This window comes from Saimiri boliviensis, chromosome 3 (assembly GCF_048565385.1).
Source record: "Saimiri boliviensis isolate mSaiBol1 chromosome 3, mSaiBol1.pri, whole genome shotgun sequence".
Taxonomy (NCBI): Eukaryota; Metazoa; Chordata; class Mammalia; order Primates; family Cebidae; genus Saimiri; species Saimiri boliviensis.
The window spans coordinates 84,116,439-84,141,113 of record NC_133451.1 but is presented as its reverse complement, the minus strand read 5'-3'; the positions used below and the strand labels follow the sequence as shown (position 1 = coordinate 84,141,113).

At 34.2% G+C, this 24,675-nt stretch overlaps 1 protein-coding gene across 1 annotated transcript in view; it reads right to left on the bottom strand.

Moving 5' to 3' along the window:
- Positions 1-24,675, bottom strand: part of CCSER1 (coiled-coil serine rich protein 1) — a 1,354,615-nt gene that overhangs the window by 451,220 nt on the left and 878,720 nt on the right. Inside the window, exon 10 of the mRNA XM_039468593.2 lies at positions 723-767. Coding sequence (XP_039324527.1) covers positions 723-767 — 45 coding nt within the window. The remainder of the gene's footprint in view (positions 1-722; positions 768-24,675) is intronic.

The window sequence follows — 24,675 nt, the reverse complement described above, 5'->3', positions numbered from 1 at the left end:
AATCAAATATTCCACCCTTCCCACACTTCCCAACAACCTGAATCACAGAGTAAAGTACAACATTTATATGTTTAGCATGGAAAGAATTTTAAGTGATGTTAAGTCTTCACATTCAGTTAGAATCAGAAAATAACAACACACACAGTATAAATGATACGGTATCATGTTTGGTACTGTCAAAAGTTTCTCCTCATTATAAAGCATCTGGGGTAGGCAATAATTAAAGAAGTTTTAAAATCACTAGCTTTGCCAGAGCAACTTCATTCTCTAATAATGCATACCAGCCTAGTAGCATATGCCAACAGCCTTTGACAGGAAAGTGAATAATCCCAAATGTCATAAAATATTTGCAGTTAGAATTCTGCTAATTTCTCAGTAAGTCTCAGTTTTTAAAATTGCGTCGTAATGTTTGCTTAAAAAGGCTTTTCTGCCCCCTGTGAAAGAACTTGCTGCTACAGAAATCTATTACAACAGAAACAATGCTTGCCTAATCAGAGAAACATTTTCTTTAGCTTCAGAGAAACAAGCACAAATAATACATTTACATAAACATGTAAAATACGCTTTGCCCAGAATGAATGGAACCATATGCATACATTCTCTTCAATGCATCGCCATTTCCATTATCAACGGAATTATCATCAATCACCATCACCACATCACTGCAACGCCATAGCCATGTTTCCTCTTTTTCCCCATCCCTCTTCTTTAAACATTCTTACCTCTCTCCCTCCTTGTGCTGTCTCTATTCTTTTGAAGTTTAAACCCTGAAAAAGAAAAGCAAAATATATTATTGTTGGCAAAGAAGAAGTAAATAATAATTTGTACTAGTGTTAAGAATTTTTAAATAAAGGAAATAATTCATTTATTATTAACAAAATAGATCTGAATATAAATGACTATCTCACCTGTATGTGACTATCTCATGTGTTACAATGTTGTATGTATGTATATATGTGTATGTTGCTAAGTAAGTCTTCAAATATAGTTACAATGTGTGTATGTGTATGTAGCTAAGTAAGTCTTCAAATATAGTTACAATATATATATGTGTATGTAGCTAAGTCTTCAAAAGTAATTACAGTTTTGTATGTATGTATATGTGTGTATGAGTATGTAGCTAAGTCTTCAAATGTAGTCCCAATGCATTTCCTGCTAACCCGTAGATCATAAGTAAAAATATAATGTTAATACATCTTTTTTAAGCAATGATTGCCTACCCTTCATTGAAACCAAAGATGCTGTTTAAACTTGAACTAGTATGTACAGTATATTATGTGATGGTAAGCTCCTACTCTATTTCACCGACCGGCAGATCTCAGTGCCCAAACATAAAGTAATATTGATAAAATACAGCAGAAGCCCTTGCAGTACTGGTGACTATCTATAAAATATTCAGGATTTCACTTGCTATCAAAGGCTTTCTCTCTCTTCTATTAGCATATCTGCTTTCCACAATATAAAAGGAGGATCCACTTTAAGTTCCTAATAAGCACTATACTTAATTAAAAAAGAATTATTCTTTTTCTTAGCAAGTTAATTTTGCCATTAAAAGTAATGACAAAAACCACAATTACTTTTGCACCAATCTGATAAATAATTTAACAATGCATTGGAAAACAGAAATTTAAAAATTTTCATACTACTTTAAAGAATTTTGAATAAAGACAAAGTATTTCTCTATTTCTGATGAAAATCTGAATAACACAGTCATGATTATACATTTGCATTATGCATTGCACTATCAATGTATAAGGTTTAAAAAAAAAAAAAAAAAAAAGCAAGGCCAGGTGCAGTGGCTCATGCCTGTAATCCCAGCACTTTGGGAGGCCAAGGTGGGCAGATCATGAGGTCAGGAGATCAAGTCCATCCTGGCCAACATGGTGAAACCCCGTTTCTTCTAAAATTACAAAATATTAGCTGGGCATGGTGGTGTGTGCTTGTAGTCCCAGCTACTCAGGAGGCTGAGGCAGGAGAATTACGTGAACCAGGGAGGCAAAGGTTGCAGTGAGCCGAGATCATGCCACTGACTCCGGCCCGGCAATAGAGCAAGACTCCATCTCAAAAATAAAAAGGTGGCAGGGTGGGCTGGGGGGAGCTTCTAAAAAAGATGCACTAGACCTATTATGTTTCTGGCTTTATATTTAGAAATTTAAGAAGGCATTATTACTGTTGTTGCATTAAGCAGCAACAATAATAATACTGGGAGTGCAATAACGTAGTTAACTATTTCATAGTTACAGGGAAAATAAATTACAGGATAACTTTTTTTATTATTATTTGGCTATAACATTTACATTTAAACACTTTTCATGATTTTTTTCAAAAATCTTATCTCTTCCTCAGTAAAACTCATGTCTTGATTGTTTAGATAAAAACACATGAACATACATATTAATTAAGCCATTGTATTTTAAACAATAGCTTTACTACTCTCTTGACCCTAGAAAAGGTTCTAGAATCAACATGGCAAATCATTTATTTTTGTAAAATGTGGTATAGCTTTCTGATTATAGAAAATATCTACATTTATAGAACACAGTTTGAAGAGGCTAAATTTTATGTAACAACGAATATAAAAAATTATAACATTTTTTAAATGTAAAGTTTATGCTAAAAGTAAATTCTGTAGTATTCATGCTTATAGTTTTAGCATCTAGGAGATGCTATAATGGGATTCTTTTGAATTTGTGCTGATGTAGTTTTAAATCTCTAGTGTGTCACTTTCTTTTGAGTGCCTTTTAAAAAATTACATATCTTTCAATTTTATTTTTTGATTGAAAAATCATAGTAAATATAGTAGCTATCTCATGTACTTGCTAGGAAGGTTAAATGAGATATATGTACAGCATTTAGCAAAGAACCAGGCACAGTATATTTCAAAATAATTATTGTATTTTCTTCTTTCCTTCCTATTTTTATCATTATTACACATATACAGTTAAATAAAAGATCAATTTGAGGCTGGGCATGTTGGCTCACGCCTGTAATCCCAGCACTTGAGGAGGCAGAGGTAGCTGGATCACCAGAGGTTAGGAGTTTGAGCCCAGACTGGCCAACATGGTGAAAACCTGTCTCTACTAAAAAAATACAAAAAAATTAGCCAAGCATGGTTGCGAGCACCTGTAACCCCAGCTACTTGGGAAGCTGAGGCAGGAGAATCACCTGAACCCAGGAGGTGGAGGTTGCAGTGAGCCGAGATCATACAACTACATTCCAGCCTGGGCGACAGGAACAAGACTCTGTCTCAAAAACAACAATTAGAAAGATCAATATGAACAAAATATTTCTGTTTTTTACCTTTTATTTTAAATATGCAAATTTGAAAATATTTATAAGCAATGATCATATTCATATTGACTGAACACAGCTAAACATGTTTTTAACACTCATTTCTCATTTGATCTTCACTACACTTTTTGAGGTAGGTATTGTTTTCATAAAGCTTGTGATTAGGCTTGGTCCTTCTGTACTCTCTACTGAATACCCTCTGTATTCAACGGGGGTTCGCTACTCTGGCTGATTGGGAAACCAAAAGATTTTCAGACCTGTGGGAGCCCTGGGAATTCTACTTACAGTTCACTATAATTATTCTTTTCTAGCAGTTGTTTTTCACCTGGTCATATGGACTTTCTTATTACGTATGTGTAGATTGCTATTCAAACAAAGATGCTGTGGAGCCCCTATGCAGATTTCCAGAGCTCTTTGTGTAGTTCCTTTGTGTAGCTAAAATATTATTTTAGCTTATATTTTCAAAGGAGCAAATTGAAGCTTACAAAATTTAAATTATGTGACTAAGTTCCAGATCTGGTAAGTATAAAAGTAAAACTTAAACAAGTATTTTAAGAACCTGGATACCAAGTTCATCCTTTCATACTTATTCAAATTTCTTTAAACTTCCATCAGTCAGAATGTTTAATGTATTTGCCTACTTTTGAATACAAATTTATTGTAACATGAAAATCATGCATGATTCTTCAAGGCAACACAATGATTAAAAGGAGCTGGGAATCAGCATTTAGCGAAAACGAAATGAAACCAAACCAAACAAAAACCCACATGGTTGGAATATGGACTGAAAGGAAAGCTTGCCAGGGTAGATAAGATGTACTGTATAAACAATGTAAAAACTTGGTTGTAATTTGGACACTAGATTATTGATAGACCAATCTTCAGGTTGAAAAACTAAAGCAGTGTATTTGATGACAAGAATGTGAGAGCCGTGTAGGCAAAGAATGATGGCTCAAGAGGATTTTCCATATGATACTAGGCCTTTACACAAGATAGTGTTTCAATGGAGAAGTAAAGTATACTGAGATTCACTAACTCTACGATCTAAGAGATGCCAAACCATAACTGATAGCAAAAATTACTCTGAGTACTAGAGCAAGACTATCTTCAAGTTGGAAGTTCAGGTGGCTTGAATGTGGAAAATTTTTAGGGAAGTATCAACCTTGACTTACAACCTCTGCTAGGGAAACTGCACAATATTGATTTTTACACTTACTGATAGTAACTTGCTCAATTTGCTTCAAAAGATCATAATGTAATATCACTCCAACTAATCAAGAAATAACATTTAGCACGAGGGATACTTTCAAAATAAGTATTAATGTAAAACAACTCACTTTTATTTGTGTCTGCTTATATACGCCTACAATAAAAAATTCTTTGTATTTTTATTTTTATATAATATCGACTAAAACACATATTAAAATAATTCAGAAAGAAGATGTTTTAATTCTATTCACTGAGACAATCTGTCTGACACTTCAAAAGACTTAAAGTACACTTAAAGAAATTATTCATATATATGTATGCATATGGGTTGATTCTTAATATAAGATTTACACGACTTTAATTGATTTAAAATTGACTTTGTTATTCTCAACCATATAGATGTAATATTTACCTAGCATGTCTTGAGCAAAGCATATTTAAAAATACTCTGGGGGATGTGGTTGGAAAAAGTTCATTTCCCTCAGTATACACATTTCTCACTAGAGAATATGAAATCTTTGCATTGATCAAAATTAATCACATGAAATCAAACCAAAATGTTATAAATTGTAGGTAGGAAAAAAATTACCCTAAAGCAAATGTTCTGCAATGTGCTAAATTAAGATGGTTAGGTAAGGCAGTAAGTCAAAAAGGCTGTTAACTGAAAAAAATAGAACTCTACCAAAATTAATCTTGCATTCCAGTATCTGCATGAATACCCTGGTAACTGTGCTGGCATATAGACCATCTTTGTCTAAGTACACAGGGAGGTGAAGGGAGAGATCTACCCCTTCATAATGACTAGAAACTCTTCTAAAACTTCTATCATGTCACAAGGATTTCCGTTTCACTGTTTTTTAAAAACAAGGCAGAAATATACTAATATCCGTAGATTTGGTTGATTTATTTTTTCTGACTGAAAAAATATAGATTGGACAGATGGAATAAATATTTTATTTCTAGAACTGCAGAGATTTCATTGTGATAATTTTTCTTAAAATGTAGAAAGTAGCTGTGACTTAACTGGATAAAATAATAATTAATTGTTAAAAGGATTCAAGTAACTCTGTGACTTTTTAACATTTACCTTTAGCTGTGAAGGCACAGGAAATAACAAGATGGAACTTAAAATAATTGTAGCTCAATCTCTTCATTTTAAAGATGAGGAGGCTTGCAGCCAGGGAACTTAATTTATAAGTGGCAGTTTTGCGACTCGAACTCTGACCATTGAGTCCCATATCCAGAGTTTATTTAAACAAATTGTTTTAGCAGTTCTATCATAAATCATGTCTTAAAAGCTGCATAACTTCTGGGCATTCCTTAACCATTTCATGGGCCAGATTACACAGCTATAAAATTAACTTATAGTATAAATGAAAGCATCTTTAAAAAACACAACCAAGTACCTACTCCACCATTAACCACAGTATACACTGATGTTAGCAGGTTAAGAAGTTGCTGCTCTTGTTGGCATTATCTAAATAAAAGACTCATTACTATTACAATCATAAAAACTAGTATTTGTTGAGTGTCTTCTATGTGCAAAATACTATTTCAAGTGTCTTATCTGGATTAATTTAATTCTGACCATAATCTTGTTACATGTTATATTACAAAATAGCTCTTCCCACATTGGGCTGAAATGAAAATGATCTACTAGTTGTTCTCTTTGGTTTCTGAACTAATCTCTTTAGGCAAAATTAGAGGCAACTCCTTATGAGTTTTTGCTATTGTTAGTTTCACGTTGCAATATAACAACAAGACTTCACGTAAAACACTTCTGGCCTGCTTGCTTCTTACTGCCACGTTTCTTATAATATACCAGCATCATATTAGTGACAGAAACACACTGTTGGAGGATGAGGATAATGTTTATGTCTCTGGGTCTTGGCTTACATAGTAAAAAAATTGATGATTGTCAGGGGGAGGATATAGAGAGTTTAATGGATGATCTCTGCAGAGTGTTAAAACCTAGTATCTGTATTATGTTTTAATTTTAAGACAGATATATTGGTCCTTTTACAGGTTATTACTCTGTGTATTTCTATCTTCTATGGCCTCTCAGTGAAACTAATAAAACTACTCAAGAAGTTAAAGATTTCCAAAAAGTTTGAACACAGCTTATATATCTATTGTCAACTGTATTTATCATTCCTTAATTTCTGATTTTTAAAAGTTACATATCTCTATTTTACTCTATCGGACTGTTGCATAAATTTTTAATTCAGTTTCAATTTCCAATTACATTGTTGATAAAAATATTTTGCTGCATATATGGACTTCTAATGTTAGTCTTACTTAGGATTTGTTTTGTAGTGATAATATTGAGGAGTGTCATAGGTTTAGAGAATTGACTTAGAAGTACAGAAAATTTCCTAAGGCTAGTTAACCTCCTTCAAAACTGCACTAATCCATTCTTACACATAAATACAGTCTTCCTTTTAAGTTAATAAATATAGCTTAAATGTTTATAATTCTTTTATTTCTTTTTTAGCCATTATATTGCGAAAATATTTTCCCCCCAGGCTATGTTGAAATTTAAGTCACAGGGAAATTTGTAAAGCACATATTTTAAAATTTTATGAAGTTCATCATGATGTGGGCTAAAATCTATTGAAATACAAGGAACAGCCAAAAGTCAAAATTATCGAACTATATATTTTTCTTTTCTTCTTTCCAAATTAATCCTATTCATCTTTGAAAGTCTATACTGTAATAATCTATTCACTGGACGCTTTGAATTGTTCTTCATGTCCCATTTAAAAAAATATATATGTCATTATTTTCAGGCACTTCACCATTCCTCACTTTTAAGGTTCTCTCTATAAAAATGAAAAATTCTCACTTATTGTCTTAAGCAATATTGTAACTATACCAAAGGATACTTCTAAATGTACACATATATATGTAAGAGAAACATTTACATTTTGAGTCTAACTAGGTGCCAGTCACTATGCAGTGCATATTACATGGATTATTTTTATATTATTTTATATACTTTTTTTTCCTCACAATTACAGTATGTTGTCATTACTAATCCCCATTTTGCCATAGAAAATCTGAGGCAAGGAAAGGTTACTTTCCTAAGGATATACACATCAAAGAAAATAGAGTTGAATATTGAGCCCAGAGTATCTCATTACGGAGCTACTTTTGGAACCATTACACATACCACCTCCAAAAATAACTATTACTTTATTTGTATGTGTGTTGAGATGACTAACTGACATGAATTGGTTAAGTGTTTAGTAAATGAGTGACTGAGTAACCTATTAAATGAGTAAGCCTAATTTCAGAACCATATTAACGTTCAAGAGGTCAAGCTAAACCATGTCACTTTTACCAACTGAAAAAGTAAATGCAAGATAATAAATGATTGGCTTTGAATTCATTTAGATTTGGAAATAACTGTGAAAAAAAAAGTTAAGTAAATGACATTGAATTCCAGAAGCCCTGATTCCTTGGGAAAAAATGTGAAATTCAATTGAAGTATTTCCTGGAGCAGATAAAGATTAAAAGAAAATTAATGCTACTGTATGGGCAAAAATAACACTTCATAGAGTGTGTCTGTGATTATTGTTGCTTTAGGCTAACTAAAATATTAAACTAGATTAGCACTTCCATGCCCCCAGTTTTCTAGCAGTTCTCATCTTGGTATGTTGCATAAGTTAAATTCCTTCTGCTTCAGGGGTCTGACTTGGGTCATCATATTTTATGAGGTTTGATATAGTATAGTTCATCCTGAAACTAGATTACTTCTAGCATTTCCGACATTCATAGCTGGGTGGTTGTTTCTGATAGTGTTTTCCATTTCAGATATGAAACTAATCAACAATATAGACTTTCTACTAATACTTTATGTGGTATTATTTCTAACAATTTGATGGTTAATCTAATGCTTAAATAGGATGTCAAAGACACACTTTCAAAAAACAAGTAACTAAATATTGTCAATGAAAGGCATGCTGATTTAGCATGCAATCATGGTGGTAAACAGCCTAACTATGAATTTAAACATGAAAGAACATGACTAGCACTTAATGTGTGACATGTCACATCATACAACAATTTTGCTATTTGAAAAATTATTCAACAGGATACTAAGCTTATTGAATCAATCTATCTTAGTAAACTATGTTTCACATTATTACCACAGATCATAAAAGGAGAGCATATACTCAAATAGGTAAAAATAATATTAATAGATAGCCTATGGTTATTTGCATATGAATCTATTGTCTGTTTCTCTATCATGTCTATCTCCATTTCTCTATACACCAACTCCATCAATCTATTGCAACATTCTTGATAGTTCTTAACATGCCAAGCATTCTTCCACCACAGGCCTTTGAACTAGATGTTCATCCCCGCTGGAACACTATTCACCTAGGTATCTGCATAGCCAGCTCCTATGGCTTCTCAAATCTTTCCTTGTATCTCACTCTCTCAGTGAGGACTACTTTACCACTCTATTTTACAGTCTTCTGCCTACTCCACTTCTAAGCACATTTAAAATATTTTAAAATACTGTATACATTTATTATTATTGTGTATTATTATCTTTCCATGTTAGAATAAAAGTACCTCAAAGACAGGGATCTTTGTTTTTATGTTTCTAAATTATACCAATTACCCAAACAGTACTTGGTACATGATGCTAGGTTCTAGATAAGTATTTAGATATTTGTGAAATCAATGGGATATTTACTTTTCTAATCATCCATGTATCTAGCTTTATCAAATTTGTACTATATTAATTCAGATCTGTAAGTAATATTAGTGTTCACTTTGGAGATCATATAAAATAAACATTAATTCTTATTAAAGTTAAGCCAACAAAAATCTAATATTTCATCTTAAATTTTAAGAGATTCATCATTTTCTTATAGCACTATCTGTTTATAATACCACAGAAAGTGTGTCATCAAGTTTTTCTATTAAATGCTAAACAATCAGTGACAGAGACTTTATTTTTTTTTAAATCATGAATTTCAGACTGTTCCATAGAGTGGCAGTTCCCAACCTTTTTGGCACCAGGTTGGAAACTTTTACAATTCTATAAGACATTTTTTTCTACCACTGCGGGGTGATGATGGTTTTGGGATTAAATTGTTCAACCTCAGATCATCAGGCATTAGATTCTCATAAGGAGTACCCAACCTAGACTCCTCGCATGTGCAGTTCACAATGGGGTTTGTGCTCTTATAAGAATCGAATGCAGCTGCTGATCTGACAGGAGGCAGAAGTCAGGCTGTAACGCTCATTTGCCCACTGATCATCTCCTGCTGTGCAGCCTGATTCTTAACAGGCCATGGACAAGCACAGTCCATGGCCTAGGGGTTGGGGACCCCTTCCATAGAGCACAATTCTTGACAGGCCAGTGTCCCCATTCTACCAAGATAATGATTATTTCAGGATGAAATAACTAACTAAATAATTACTAAATGAATAACTACTAATTAACTAAAATGAAATAACTAAATAACTAAACTGAAATAAAGAGGATGGATTACAAGTATCACAATACCAAGAGTAATGATTTAGTTTTAACATAATTTTTAAAAATTAAAAAAGGTGCTGGACACACTGGTTTATGCCTGTAATCCCAGTATTTTGGGATCCAAGGCCAGCAGATCATGAGGTTAGGAGTTCAAAGCCAGCCTGCCCAGCATGGTGAAACCCCGTCTCTACTAAAAATATGAAAAATTAGCCAAGTGTGGTGGTGGGCACCTGTAATCCTAGCTACTCAGGAGGCTGAGACAGAAGAATTGCTTGAACCTGGGAGGGGGAGGTTGCACTGAGCTGAGATTGCGTCATTTCACTTCAGCCTGGGTGACAGAGCAAGACTCTGTCTCAGGGGGAAAAAAAAAAAAAAAAAAAAAAAAAAATTAAAAAGGCTTAAGAAACCCTGACTCTGTATTATCAATTGAGAACAACAAATTTAAAATGGTAAAATTATATATAATCACATATATACAATACATTCTAAATGGCATTCAATGGGTTTCTGTATCTTTTCTACTAAAGAGATTCTGTAACAGCTGTTTCCTTCTTTTACTGATCTCTCCCCAGAACCTTTTCAAGGTGACAGGGTTATCCCTTTGCCTTTCAAATATCAGTTTACATTTCCTATGTCAAAGGACTTTCATGAGCTTTGATTCTAAAATAGACATCAAGTTGTTTATTGTCACATCACTCAATTTTAATTTTCCGCTCAGGATTTGCCACTGAAAAATATTTTTCATATTAATTTATTTATTATTTTGTGTACTGGCTATTTCTTCTCACCAGAAGGTAAAGTCAATGACAGTATGTCCGTCTTGTAGAACTTTATATCGCCAGTAGTTAGAACAGTGTCTGGCACTTGGTAGATGCTAAACAAATATTAACTAAATGAACTGAATAAGTTTCTATAATTACTGTAAGATCATATTTATCCTGTTTAAACATGCTACTAACATATTAGTATAATATTAACCATTCAAATCATTCATTCAAAAAAAAAAGTGAAATGAATAAATCGGTTCTTTTCTCTCACTAACCTTGGGCAAACCACCAAGATCTCTTGTACTGCATTTCTTTTCCAGGAAAATTAGTAAACTAAACTAGGTAATCTTGAATACCTCTATTGGCTATAAAATTCTAGGATTTTATCTATTAGAAAATCAAATTTTTTATTTTTCATTTATTTATTTACTGAGTCTTGCTCTAACCTCCCAAGTGAGAGTGCAGTGGCGTGATACCAGCTCTCTGCAATCTTTGCCTCCCAGTTTCAAGCGATTTTCCTGCCTCAGCCTCCCTAGTAGCTGGAGTTACAAGTGCATGCCACCACTCCCAGATAATTTTTGTATTTTTTGTAGAGATAGGGTTTTACAAGGCTGGTCTCAACTCCTGACCTCAGGTGATCTGCCTGCCTCAGCCTCCCAAAGTGCTGGGATTACAGGCTTGAGCCACCATGCCCAGCTGAAAATCAAAATTTTAAAAATCTCTCCATGTTAATATTTGAGCATTGTTACCTAAACAATTTAAACTAGATAATTTTGTCAAAATATAAAGATTGTGGCCTTTACCTATATCAAACTACAATTAGAGTCTGAATGCCTTTTTTTTTTTTTTCAGCCTGTTGCCCAGGCTGGAAGACAGTGGTGGGATCTCGGCTCACTGAAACCTCCACCTCCCAGGTACAAGCAATTCTCCTGCCTCAGCCTCATGAGTAGCTGGTATTACAGGCATGCATCACCACACCTGGCTAATTTTGTATGTTTAGTAGAGATGGGGTTTCTCTGTGTTGGTCAGGCTGGTCTCAAACTCCTGACCTCAGGCGATCCACCCACCCTGGCCTCCCAAAGTGCTGGAATTACAGGCGTGAGCTACTGAGCCTGGCCTCAATGCTTTACTTAAAAAATTTCCCTCAATTCTTTTAAGAGTACTCTAAAATAAGCCGGGCGCAGTGGCTCAAGCCTGTAATCCCAGCACTTTGGGAGGCCGAGGCGGGTGGATCACGAGGTCGAGAGATCGAGACCATCCTGGTCAACATGGTGAAACCCCGTCTCTACTAAAAGGTGCAAAAAAAAAAAAAAATTAGCTGGGCATGGTGGCGTGTGCCTGTAATCCCAGCTACTTAAGAGGCTGAGGCAGGAGAATTGCCTGAGCCCAGGAGGCGGAGGTTGCGGTGAGCCGAGATCGCGCCATTGCACTCCAGCCTGGGTAACAAGAGCGAAACTCCATCTCAAAAAAAAAAAAAAAAAAAAAAAGAGTACTCTAAAATATTAAACAAGTAACCAGTGCTAGTCTACGAGTACATTATTTCACCTTTGCTGTAGATACTTTATATTTTTAATAATTATTATCTTGTAAACTGGCATAGCTTTCAGTATATCAAGTTCCTACTTTTAAATGTAGTATTCATAATGTACAACTACATATTGTCTGAAAAACTATTGAAGACTCAATATTAAACAAATAAATCAGATTGTGTTAAAATCCACTGCTGGAAATCTTACTTTATTAAATGTGTTTATTTCTGTCATTATTAATTTCTAGGAACAGCAAAATATAAGAAAAAAGATAAATGTGTAGTCTCAGACTGCAAGTCAGAAAATGCACCATGAATTACATTTTTATCTCAAAGATCAGTGTTTCATAATTTTGACCTATCAGTGTCTCATAATATAACTTAATGTCCTCTCAAACCTACAGACTTAACTGAAAATAAAATGACCATTTTTATTTCTCTACACTATCTACTCCAATTTAACTCCTTTTGCATCATGAATTTCTGGGAATAGGAGCCCATTAGGAAATCCATGCACATTAAGAAGAGAATATTACAACTAATTGAGTCTATTTTAATTCTCCCTATCTAGTAATAACATAACATCTTTCAAATATCAGGTGATGCTTTAAATATAAAATTTGCTCTCATTAGATTTCCATTCAAACTAGCACATTTATTTGTTATAGTAAGGAGGAGCTAATTAAATAAATTCCAAGGCTATGTCTAACAAGTTAGCCAGGACGTGCCAGTGGAGAAGATAGATTTTGAAATTAAATTTGCATATTAACTTAAATGACATTATTCTCATTCATTCAACATAGAAACGCTAGGCACTGTTCCTCATGAAATAGCAATCCAACCACTGCTTAGAGGCCTAGAGTTACTCTCTATAGCAAAGAACTCATTAGAAAAGGTTTTCTAATAACTTCAAACTGCTTTTTAGCTTTTCCAAACAGGAGCACAGAAACCTGTGAGAAACACAGAGGCTCCTTAGGACTTCCTTTTTACCTACCTGCTTCACCATCACAAAGGGTACAATTTACCTTAAAGAAGAAGGATGGGGCGGGTACAGTGGCTAATGCCTGTAATCCCAGTACTTTGGGAGACTGAGGTGGAAGGATCACCTGAGCCCAGAAGTTCGAGACCAATCTAGGCAACATAGTGAGACCCAGCCTATAGAAAAAATAAAAAGTTATCTAGGGGTGGTAGGGCAGGCCTGTAGTCCTAGCTACTCATGAGGCTGTTGGGGGAAGACTGTCGGAGCATAGAGTTTCAAGCCTGCAGTAAGCTATGATGGCAGCACCGTACTCCAGCTTGGGTAAAAAAGTGAGAACCTGTCTCAGGGGAAAAAAAGGATAAGACAAATGTCTTCATATTGCAATGTTTGTGTCAGCATATACAGTGTTTTCACTAGAAGCCATTTTACCAACCCACTAGCCTTTATTTTACAGCTTATTCATTCAACAAGTATTTTTTGAATGCTGACTGTTGGGCAGGACCTATTCTATGTGCTGGGTCGAAACATATAAGGTCTTTCTCATGCTGCTTACACTCAGATATTCTACAAATAGATCCTTTTATATAAAGACATAGATTGTTAGCATTAAAAACAACCTCAAGAATTATTTAGCCCACTCCCCTTCATTGTATCTGTGAGAAACTGAAAGCTAGAGATAGGAAATACAATTTCTGAAGATTTCAAGCTAGTTGTTAAAGGTCCTTAGTAAATATGATGTATTTGTTCTACTTCTCCAGTTATGGAGAAGAATAATTATCTATTCACATCAGCTTTGTAAAATGTTACTTTCTCCTTATTTTGTCACTATGCTCTGGTTATTCTTTTACTGTTATATGGATGATCCGATTGAGAATTACACTTTTTAGTTTGCCCTTGACTGAGTCACCTTCCATTTCAAGTTGTTTAATTGTTGTCTAACACCATAGGAACAATCTTGGCTGCGGAGGAGGCCAGGTGAATCCCCAGGGTTTACTGCTCTGTGCTTCATTTCTCTTCTGTCGCTAACTGTGAGACCATTTGGCAATAGTTGACTCACAACCTTAAGATAATTAGCTTTTCTGAGAATGGCTTGGATTTTTAACAAGGAAAGTATTCAACCTTTGTTTCAAGACTGAATTCTATTATTTGTAGAATGTGACCCATTTTGGTGACTCTTTGATATTTTTGAAAATAGTTTACCTAAATAATGTCCTGAAAACAGTAATCTCCCTGTGTCTGACTTCTGAATTATTTCTAATACCATCCCAAGCACATCTTGCTCCAATTAAAAGAAATCGGAAAAACTTGATGGGAAAACGTATTACAAGTTAGTTATAAAATGAAAAGAATTTTTAATTAAAGTGGATGAATAATGTTTGATACAATAATTATACTCTACATATAATTTCATTTTTATAGATATAAGTACACTTAGCACTGGCACTTAGAATAAATTAGTACATATTGAATCTATCAGTGTTTTCCTAACATTTTAATTCAGTCATATTAATGTAATAAGCCATATTCAAATATGAGTTCTGAAACAATGACAATAAATTTTTCAGTATGACTGGGTGAAAATTTATTTACAATTTCTACATATGTATGTGTATCAGCTAATAGCTAGGTCCACTGAAATTGAAAATCTTTTTATTAAAAAATGAAATACAGGGCAGGGTACACTGGCTCACACTGTAATCCCAGAATTTGGGGAGGCTGGGGCAGGTGGATCATGAGGTCAGGAGTTCGAGACCAGCCTGGTCAATATGGTGAAACCGCACCTTTCTTAAAAATACAAAAATTACTGGGGCATGGTGGCACACGCCTGTAGTCCCAGCTACTCGGGAGGTGGAGGCAGAAGAATCACTGGAACCCAGGAGGCAGAGTTTGCAGTGAGCTGAGATCATGCCACTGTACTCCAGCATGGGTGACAGAGACTCCCTCTCAAAAAATGAAATAAAATAAAAATAAATAAATAAAATACAAATCCTCAAGGAATTTGTTTAAACATACCAGAACAACCAGATAAGGTCTTGGTAATTTTTGTATTGTCCTTTATTCTACAGATAATAACACAAAAAATAAATCCATATAGAACATTAAAAAACGTGTTATCATATTATTTTCCAACATTGTATAAATAATTTGCTGCTTAATATCTGATGGGATGATTCCTCTTTTTTGATAGAAAATCAGTGAATTCGTCAGGGATTTCCCTTTGGTATCAATTTCCCAATTCTAACCTTGTCTATAATGGATCTCATAATAATTAATTGTAATGGAATGATAGGAATATAACTTATGCCACTATATTAATTATATAATAATGTACATCATTGTTTCATACACTATTATACCAATTTACTCAATATTTCCCAATATATTCTATATTCATTGCTGCTTGTATTTGTCCCCAATAACAAGAGTGACATTATACCAGCTTTGCCATAGAAATCTTTAAGGATGAAGGATCTCAAATGCCACTTCTTCGTAGAGTTTTCTTAAATGTTCTCAAAAAGAACTCACATTCCTTTTCTTTATACTTCCCTAATCCTTTGAACATCTATTAAAGTTTTTAACATGGCCTAAGGCCACTATGGTTTTAGGTTTACAAGGAACAATATGTTTTTTTATTTAATAATATACTGACAGAACTGTCAAACCTGCCTTAATGAATGTGTGTTCTTGAGTTATATTTAACCACTGTGATTTTTACTGTCCTTACAATATAAGCCAAATTCTGAAGAAAAAAAATGAAAACCCAGGCCTAGAATATCAGAATTATTCTACTGATAACAAGATATTTGGTGCTTTTTCTCTTATTGTGATTGTATATCCTGTTTCAAAAGTTTGCTATGTTCCTCTGTCCCCTATGTATTGGCCCTGAAAAACAGACAGAAGAAAGTTACCATAGGAGGTCGGAAACTACTTTTTAGAGGGGCCTGCTTGCAGGGCTGTTCCTTGGCTGGTGTCCAGCAATGTGGCTTTTGAAGTTCCCTACACTGATAAAGCTGTTTTGTTTGCCTGAGACACTGATTTAGCTGAATCAGCCTGATTTACAGTAAACACCTGCTTTCCTTCTGGGAGTCTGGAATTTCTATGATTGTGGCTGATTCACATAGGCAGAGAGTACCTGTATGACCAATTCCTAGCAAAAACCTTCAACTCAGTCGACAGCAGACTCTTCTAGGCAGAAACACTGTATGTGTTGCTGTATTTAACTGCTAGAAGAAAGAACACATTCTGTGTAGCCCCTCCTGAGAGAAATGATTTCGTGAATCCTGTGCATGAATTCCTCCAGACTTTGCTGGATGTGTCTCTTCTCTTGCTGAGCCTGTTGTGTACCCTTTCACTGTAATAAGCCATGGCTGACAACACAATGCCTGTGAGTTATCAGAGTCTTTCTAGTGAATCAGCAAATATGTGGGTATTCTTGGGACTCGTGGTATGGGAGAAAACTACTTAGATTCTTTCTTATTACTTCTTTTGGCAATCTTCTTCCAGTCATTGGAAACTATTATCACAAAAGCTGAATAACCCAATGTTACACAGAAAAAAATAATGTTTCCCTATATCTTCTAACATTCTTCTATCAGCAATTCCTACTTGTTCACAGCAGTGGCGTAGTTTAAACAAGGCTTTGCCTAGTTAAAAGAAGGGAGGGTGAAAGAAAAGATAAGAAAACTATTTTTAAAAAGATTAAGTTGTGTTTCAAAAGATAATGTGAGGTAATGTAGAAGAAAATATGACTGGATTTTATGATCAACTTACTATCCTGACATTTCCCAGACATGAGACCTTAGGGAAATCATTTAATATCATTGGGAATCAATTTGGATTATGTAAAATGGAATAATAAAACTTTTCCAGCACTCTTGTAGGGATGTTGAGATCAAGTAAATTCAATTGTGTGAAATATAGCTGAACATTATTATATTTACTTAGGATTTAGTTCCATTCAACTCCTATATCTCCATGCAAGATTATAAGTATACTGATCTTCACCGTCACTTTGGGGAACATAAGGAAAATCAAATAAGAAAACAAGTCAAGATAAATAGCAACTGCTTAAGAATAATAAAATAAATCATAAGCATATTTTAATGTACCAGTAAGTCTCCTTAGAAAACATCTAATTCAACTTAAAAATTTGATTATTACCTCACAAGAATCTCTATTTTCTTCTTCAAATTTGTGTGTTAAAGAATGATAATAATAGTAATTGCAATAATCTCTATTAAGTGTATGTCATGAGCCAAGCACTAAGTTGCTAAGCACATCACATGCCTTATCTCATTTAATCCTATGTGTCATTTAATCCTAAATACATCACACGCCTTATCTCATTTAATCCTTAGAGATTAGATATTATTATTATCCCAAATTTATAGATGAAGTAATGAGACTTTGCAAAGTTACAGCTGATCTCTGTGTAAGCAAGGATTCAGCAAAGTAGAGGGGCACTGTTTTAGCAAAATTCTTGACTAATACTGTAACATTTTCTTATTGTCTTTGCTTTGGAACACAAAACTTCAAGATGTTCTATTTTACTTGAAAGTAACTTTTCATGACATAGCTATATACTTGTTTTTCATTTTAAAATAATGTATTTTTCATAATATGAATGTGAATATTATTTGATCTCTCAATGTAGTCTAATAGAGTACTAACTTGTGCTCAAATAAATTAAGGCTATTCCAGGAATTTTGCTATTCAAAATATTGATATACATTAGTATATGTAAACAAAAACAATAAAACAAGGTATAACAATATTAAGGGGTATGTAATATTTGGGAATCTATACCAGAAATGATATTTGTGGGTTGTTTTCTTTTTCTCCTTGTTAGATGACAAAAGAATCATTTTATTAAAGATAGAGATCTTCAAATGAAGAGTCAAGGAACAGCAGAATAATTTAAGTTTGCTCTAGCATAAACAAATGGTAGAAAAGAGCTTTACATAAATTGTGTTCTGAGGACTAAAATGTTAATATTAATTTGCTTGACTTGCAGGTGTGGGTAAGCTCAAGAGAAGGGGAAAAGTGTTTTAATGTGGTGTACCTATGAGCCAGTCCAAACCAGCACTCCAGGGACCGCCTTGATTCAGGAAAATGTAGAGGGACCAAAGAAGGTTAAGACCAAAAATTACAGTATTAAAAGACACAGTCTGAGAAGCCATTGTCTAAAATGAGTCCTGAAGTTGGGTATCACCACTCTGCAGGGACAGAGTGAATCAGTACAATGAGCCAGATCAGCAAGGCAACATCAAGGATCTGTTGAACTTGTATAACTAAGCATGAACGATACACACTGCAGGACAGAAGGAATCATTAGCAGGGATGCAAGGAGAAATTTGAGTGCTCCCTCTGCATGGGTGAGGGAATCAAATTGATCCCTTTTAGGATTATAAACTCTGAAGTAGCTTGAATATGCTTAATGGAAGGCAAAGTAACTCACCGTCACGAAACTTTCTGCTAACTGCAGTTATTTTGGGGAAAAGATGAGACAAGTTTTGCAGCCTTGTTTTTTTTGTTTTTTTGTTTTTTGTTTTTTTTTTTAATGAGTAAATATGGTGTTTTTAAGTATGCTACATCAACACTAGAAAAACAGAACAGAAATGTACTAAGATTCTCCATGTCAAGGATAATAACTTAAATATTTCCCATAGTAAATTATGTCCTCAGAACAAACTGGAGTCACCACTCCACCTAAATATCAACTTCCATAAGAAACTAATTACGTGAACTTTTTTTACCTCTACTTAATAACTAAATATTTATCAAATACTTACCATGTTCTAGGAGTTTGTCTATGCTGTGCTGCACTGAAGAACAAAATAAGTAAAGCCTCTACCCTAAAAGGACCTTATATTCTACCACAGGTGAAAAAAAATAATTGTACACAAAAATATTTTCTTATTCAAATTACTATAATTGCTATGAAAGATAACTAGTAGAAGACCCTATCAATCAATGACACACCTCCCTCAACATGAATTAGATCAGAAGTGAGGATGAGACTAAATTTGGGCAACAGAGTGAAATGAAGCTTGTTATAGCTTCAGGGAAATTAGAATTTAACCTTAAATTATCCACAGGAAAAACAACAACAACAACAATGCAATAAAAAACAAACAAACACCTTTCTACTAGTTGGATATTTCTTCAAAATCTGTAAAACCAGTATCTTTTGTAGTTATTTCATTCCCAGCCTAATGACTAGACAAAAATCTTGTGGAAAGGGCCAAGAAAATCCTAGGGAATTGGATCCAAAGCTGGAGCCTCTGGATTAAGTCAGCCTTGAAGCTTGCTTCCTCTTTTATGTTAATTAATGTATTTATTTATTATTTGTGTAAGTTTGAGGGTTTTTTAAAGTTTACATTTTAAACTATCTGAATGGATACAGTATTGCATAAGTCATTTAACATCACAATACTTTTTTTCATTTACTACATGAGCCCTAAGGATATGAGAAGCTTATTATGGATATCTAATGAGATGATGTTTGTCATTGCATAGCAACCTATAAAGTGTAACACATTTTAAAGTCACTATTTAGGAGTACGAGCATAAAATAGTATTAATATTTAAGTTCATTTTCACTAACAATCATGGCTGTGCAAACAAAAATGGTAAAAATATGTGTATTGTTTTTTGTGAGGAATACAGAAATTATAAATGACCAATTTTACATATGTATATCAACAATATAACTAAATCATTTATGAAAATTGGACATTTCAAAACATTTTCATATTGACTTTGCCAGTGGAAAACAAAGACCCTGAAAGAGAATATGTGGAAAATTATGGTCAATAAAGTTGAACATTTTTCTGTTAAAATGTACCAGATGTTAGCATATATAAACATTTACACCATTATCAACCCCACTTAAAATGTTGAATTAGGAAATACATTAAGTATCTGGATGAGGACACAGGATTTAGCATTCAGATTTGGGTGCAGAAAACCAAACTTTAGAGAATAGAGCAAATAACCCTGAAGAGGAACTGCAGGTTAGATGTAATATAAAATATAAGAATAAATGAAGTAGAACGACTAGGTAGTGGAAAAAGCTGAGAGGTTAAGAACTTATTCAATGACATTTTGAAAGAACTTGCTTCAGAGAATTTCCCAGTGGACACATAAATTCTAATGTCAAGATTGCATTTTATCTTCATAGTTTTGCAAATGCATTCTTCTACTTTTAAGGGTATCTTATTTATATCGCTCATTAAATTACCCTAGTTTTGCCCTGGGTAATGAATAGAATTATGTTTTCAAAAATAATTATGACTTCAAAAGTGACTAGCAAATTCTTACATTTATTAAGGCTAACAATTATCAGTATTTCTTAATGTTTTGTCTTTATCTACACTTGATAATGTCCAGTGCTTGTCAACCAAATTACATGAAAAACTATCAGTTTTAGCATCATAATAGCTAGTTGAATATTTTTATTAACATTTCAATAATTCATGAGGAATTTTAAGGAGGTTGAATATGTTAGCAAATTATCCTGAATCAGATACTGATCCCAGCAGGGGAAAAAGGAGTTTGTTAAAGAACCATGACTAAAAGACTGATTGAATGATTGCTCAGCAGCCTGAACTATGACAAGAGAATTGATCCTAGAGAAAAAAGCAATTACTATTTTTGTTGGCATTTCAGCAGTGATAGAGAGGTTTGTGTGAACCTGTCACTACTCAGACTAATGAGGAGATTTTTAGAGGCCAGTTATAGAGGACTTTTTGAAAATCATGATCGTCCCAAAGCATACAAACATGTTTCAATGCAGTACTGCTCATATCTTGCATAAGTGTTTTTGGGAAAAGCATGCCAAATACAGACTCATGCTAGGTGGAATTAGGTTTTCTAAAAACTAGAGAGTGGTCACAAAAAATGGAAATATGACTGATGGGCTTACAGATTGCTAGGGTGGGGTGTGCGTGTGTGCACGTGTGCCTTTCAGATACTGACTTCTAAGTTGACTCTTGTCTATCTTGCTAGTAAGATTCTTGTTATACTGGTCTGATTTTAAAAACAAAGAATACCATGATAGAAAGAAATTTGGTATTCAAAACTGGGATTGGTATTCTGGAGATATATATACATATAACCTTAATCAAGTATATGAATCAAATCTTTTATTAATAAAAACAAATCACAAAATAACCCACACAGGCACACACACACATACACATACAAAGACATATGTACACATATGTGTGTGTGATACACACACACACATTCCACCTTAAATGATGTGGCTCAAAAAAACTCTTTATTGTATACAAGCAAGTCAAGAATTAGTGAGGTTTCTGGGATTTGCTAGGCATAATATAGAGAGAATACAAACCAAATCAGAATGTGACATCAAATAAAACTATGTTATCAAGGGTGATCATTTGGCAGTCTTAAAATACTGCTAAAGTGGTGTAATATTCTTTTAAACATCATGATTTTATTTCCTAAAAACCGCATATTACTTTTTACTGGTGGCACATTTCTTATTTTTGCATGGGAAATAATTTTGGTATCTTGTACTTTTGGGATAAAAAGACTAGGAATTATACAGTAGAATGCAAATTATGATTGATCAGCCTTCTAAAGTCTTCACTGCAAATGATGCTTGTGGGTTTGGGAATGACAGTAATTCATACTGGCCAAATATAGAGCTGAGCTCATCTCTCAGATCTTCCATGTGAGCTATGTAACCTTGAGGAAGTTACTTAAACTTTGAAAGTTTCAGTTTTCTTATTGATTAGATAGAAAAAAAAAATCAAACTTTACTCAAAATTTATTTATAAAATAAGTTTAGGGATTCTAAGCCCTGGACCCAAGGAGGCTTCGAGGAAGAAAATAGAAAAAATGTGCTAAGGTTAGAAGGCCAAAGAATGAATAATAGGAGGATAAGACTTCTGAGGATAAAGATGACAAAGTTATTTTTGAATAAATAATAATGAGAATACAATATTGGGAATCTGGCCAAAAACAAGTACCATTATGATTATTATTTTTTAAATTCAGAACTCATTTATAAATAAGAGAAACTTGTCTCAATGCCAGACCATGGTAGCTATTTAGCAGAAAACATTACAAGAGGGAACATGTTGGTCTATTAAAAAGGAAAATTTTAATAAGCTGGGTATTAGTTTGCTAAGGATCATGGCCTCTAGCTCCATTCATGTCCCTATAAAGAATAAGATCTTGTTTTTTTTATGGCTGCATAGTAGTTCATGGTATATATGTACCACATTTTCTTTAGGGACTCAAATGATGAGAACACATGGACACACAGGTGGGAAAATACACACTGGAGGCTCTCAGAAGGTGAATGGTAGGAGGAGGGAGAGGATCAGGAAAAATAATAATAGGTACTAGGCTTCATCCCTGGGCGATGAAATAATCTGTAAAACCCCATGACACAAGTTTACCTATGCAACAAACCTGCACTTGTACCTCTGAACTAAAAGTTAAAAAAAAAAAGCAATCTGGGTTTTGACATAAAGCAGAAAGGAGGATGCAGATGCTACAGTAAAATTTGTTATAAATACTACCTTGTCCATTTACTTAATGAGTGATTACGGTAAACTTATACAGGTTTTATGACACTCAATTTACTTGCTAAATTAGGTACACAGAGCTGTTTGAGGAGTTGGGAAAAAAGGAGAAATACACAAATTCACACACATGTATGGTGAAAAACTAGTCATTCTGATTGCATAAAATGATACTCATTTTATGATGACTTCCATACTCATATGGCTCTCTACCTGTATCTACCTAAGTTTAAATTTAGAATACCTCTATGAAATGACAGTCCAGAGAGGGGGTAAGCTTGTTCTTAGAGAGAAACTCAACAGTTGTCTAGACAAATATTAATGAAAGAACAGCCTTGAGCAAAGAGGAGCTTTTCAAACTTTCAATGAAGACTAGAAACAGCTACTTATGATTCTTTTGGTTATAATATTATAACTTCCAAACTATCATCCAATGATGTTAGTCTTTGTACTGTTTCTCTCATGCTCCTAGCAATAAAAACTGTCAATTTAAAAATAACACGGAAGGGAGGACTCCAGAAAGACAAAAGGGTAGGAAAAACCAGGAATCTTTCAGGCCACCCAATCAACAATTACACTGACAGAATCTGGCTCATGTAGCTACTTTGGAACTCTGGAGTATACTGGAAGCTTTTGACTTCACAAGGAAATCCTGAACAGTGAATTTTCATCAATTTCAGCTCTTAACTAGTCAGTGGCTGTCCATTACCCACCCTCCATTCCTGAGACAGGCAGCCATACATGTGTTCCTGGAGCAGCTTATACAGCTTATAGGAGCCAGGGTGAGCAGTAAGAACCTCGTCCTTCAAATACCAGGGATTTTTATTCTAACTGTTGATTGCTGCTGCTTATCAGAGAGGTGCAGACAGAGGTGAGCAGCCACTGTTGTTGTACCTGTCCCTCCATAGTTGCAATCCTTTCCTTCTCTAGCTCAAAGGACATCTAGGTGATTTAAAGGGCTGGCTCATTTTTTCCATTCTTCATTTTTGTCTTTCTCTTTTTGAGAAGCATACATTAAAGACAAAGAAATTCAAAAGCAACTACATTTATGGAAGAAATTAGAAACTCACTACACATGCCCAAAATAAGACACAGGCTTGGAAGAAATCTGAAAAGGTTTCACTTTACACCTCAGCCTCTAGCAATAAAACAAACAAACAAAACAAAGTATCAAACCCAAGGGAAGGAGACTAAGCAATTTACAGAGTTACCACATTATTGGATTTAAACTCACAGTTTTCACAAAGAATTCAGCAGGCTTATGCTATGATCTGCCCAAATTAATGTGTTGAAAACTGAATCCCCAAGGCAACAGTGTTAGGAATTGGGGCCTTCTAGAAGGTGTTTATGTCATGAGGACAAAGCACAAATAGATTGACGCTGTTATAAAAGGTCTTGCCAGAGGGAATTTGGTTTCTTTTGCTCTTCCCTCTTTGGTCAGGGCAAAGGAAGAAATTGGGTTCCTCCTTTCTGGAGGACACAATCTTCAAGGTGCCATCTTGGAAGCAGAGAGCAGCCCTCACCAGATGCCAGCTATTTGTTCTTAGACTTCTCAGCCTTCAGAACTATGATAAATTATCTTCCATTTTTTATAAATTACCCAGTATCAGGTATTCTGTCATAGAATTACAAAATGGACTAAGCATGTAACAATGGTAAAAGTATAGCCTCTCAAAGGAGAAAGTAAAACAAGAAAAATGGTCCCTGAGAAGAAGCTGTAACAGATCTACTAAACAACAACTTTAAAAGAATTACCTTAAAGATGCTCAAAGAACTAAAGACATAAAGTCAGGAAAACTGTGTGCAAACAAAATGGAAATATCAATAAGGAGATTAAA